General features: G+C 44.9%; 1 gene segment (V, D, J or C); it reads right to left on the bottom strand.

The window, feature by feature from the left end:
- Positions 1 to 221: 221 nt before the first annotated feature.
- LOC116516742 lies at positions 222 to 821 on the bottom strand. The segment is given in 2 exon segments: positions 222 to 610; positions 779 to 821. Coding segments are annotated over 2 exon segments (432 nt in total).
- Positions 822 to 1,432: the final 611 nt, after the last annotated feature.

Raw genomic sequence — 1,432 nt, 5'->3', positions numbered from 1 at the left:
TGAAAGTAACATGGAAAGGATACATGGAATTCGGCAACTCTACTTAATCTCAACAGTGTGTAGAACCACCAGACTAGGGAAAAAGAGGAGCACCATCCTCCACTTGGACATATGGGCTAAAGTGGTCAGAAGAAATCCCCATATTCTTTATTTTTAATATTTGGAAGAAGTCACCAGAAGCAGAATTGGTGGTCCCAAGCTTTTCTTTTATCCTGCCTATTTCAGGTGTTCTGGGAGGGATCAGCGCCTTCCTCGCTGTAAAGAAGAGAGGAGACATTTGGTCTCACTTCCCTATCGATCACCGGGCACCCATTCCCTGTCCAAACTAAACAGTAATAAGTGGCCTCGTCTTCCACCAAGGCCCCTGTGATAGTCAGAGACATGGTATCCCCTGACCTGGAGCCCATGAAACGGGCTGGGACACTTGAGGGCCTGCTGCTGGTTCTGTGTATCAAGAGCCTTGGGACCTGCCCTGCCTTCTGCTGGATCCATCGTGGGTAATTGTTGTCAGTGATGGTCCCTCCATCATATCTACAGGACATGATGATGGTCCCTCCTGGAGCTACAAAATCTGGATCTTTCAAGCTCTGCAGCTGCTGGATGCTGGCTCCTGAAAGAGGACATGGGGTTTAGGGAACAAAGGATAGCATGGAATTAAGGAACATAAGGTGAATCTACGCTACGTAGCCAAACCATGGCCAGCATTTGCTGCCCTGCATTCCACAGGGCGACCATCAAAAGGATTTTCCCTCCATCCCCCTGATTCTCTTGGTCTCACCTAAGGAAGAGAGGATGGTGAGGAGCAGAAGAACCCAAGCCATAGTGGACACTTCGATGTTCTTCCTGAATGGATCCATCAGTCATTGGCTTCAACCTGGCCTCTCTTAAATCCCCAGAGGGAGGAATAAAATTAGCATGCAAATTAGATTGTTCTTAAATCATGCTGATCCCTGTAGTTACCAAACAGGAGGACTGTGCAGTTAACTAAAGGTGTAACCTGTACTTTATTGATCAACATATGACATTTATGAGCTTAGAGATGAATAGATAAATTGGTTGAATAAGGGTGCATAGCGTCAACTGGAGAATCCCAGGTTTAAATCCCAACTCCACGCTTAAAATTGTTGGGTTCTCTCCATCCATGGTTTTCGTTTGCTCTATTTCACTGTATATAATTTCCTCTAAGAAAATAGTAAAATCATCACGATATATAAGGGGGCCTTTTTTGCCATCCAAAAGGCAACTGGATGATGTTTTTTCTTGAAAAAGGGATGACATTTCCTTGAAGAAGAGGTTTCCCTTCTCATCCAAGAGGCTTCATCAGTTCTGACAATGGTGGGGAGACCTGACGGAACTGATGAAGCTTCTTGGATGAGAACTGAAATATCTTCTCTTTCTCCTTCTCCTTTTCCTTCTCTTCTTCTTGGAAAGA

The sequence above is a fragment of the Thamnophis elegans genome, chromosome 13 (assembly GCF_009769535.1).
Source record: "Thamnophis elegans isolate rThaEle1 chromosome 13, rThaEle1.pri, whole genome shotgun sequence".
NCBI lineage: Eukaryota > Metazoa > Chordata > Lepidosauria > Squamata > Colubridae > Thamnophis > Thamnophis elegans.
The sequence above is the reverse complement of the archived record's forward strand: the minus strand, read 5'-3'. Positions and strand labels throughout refer to the sequence as shown.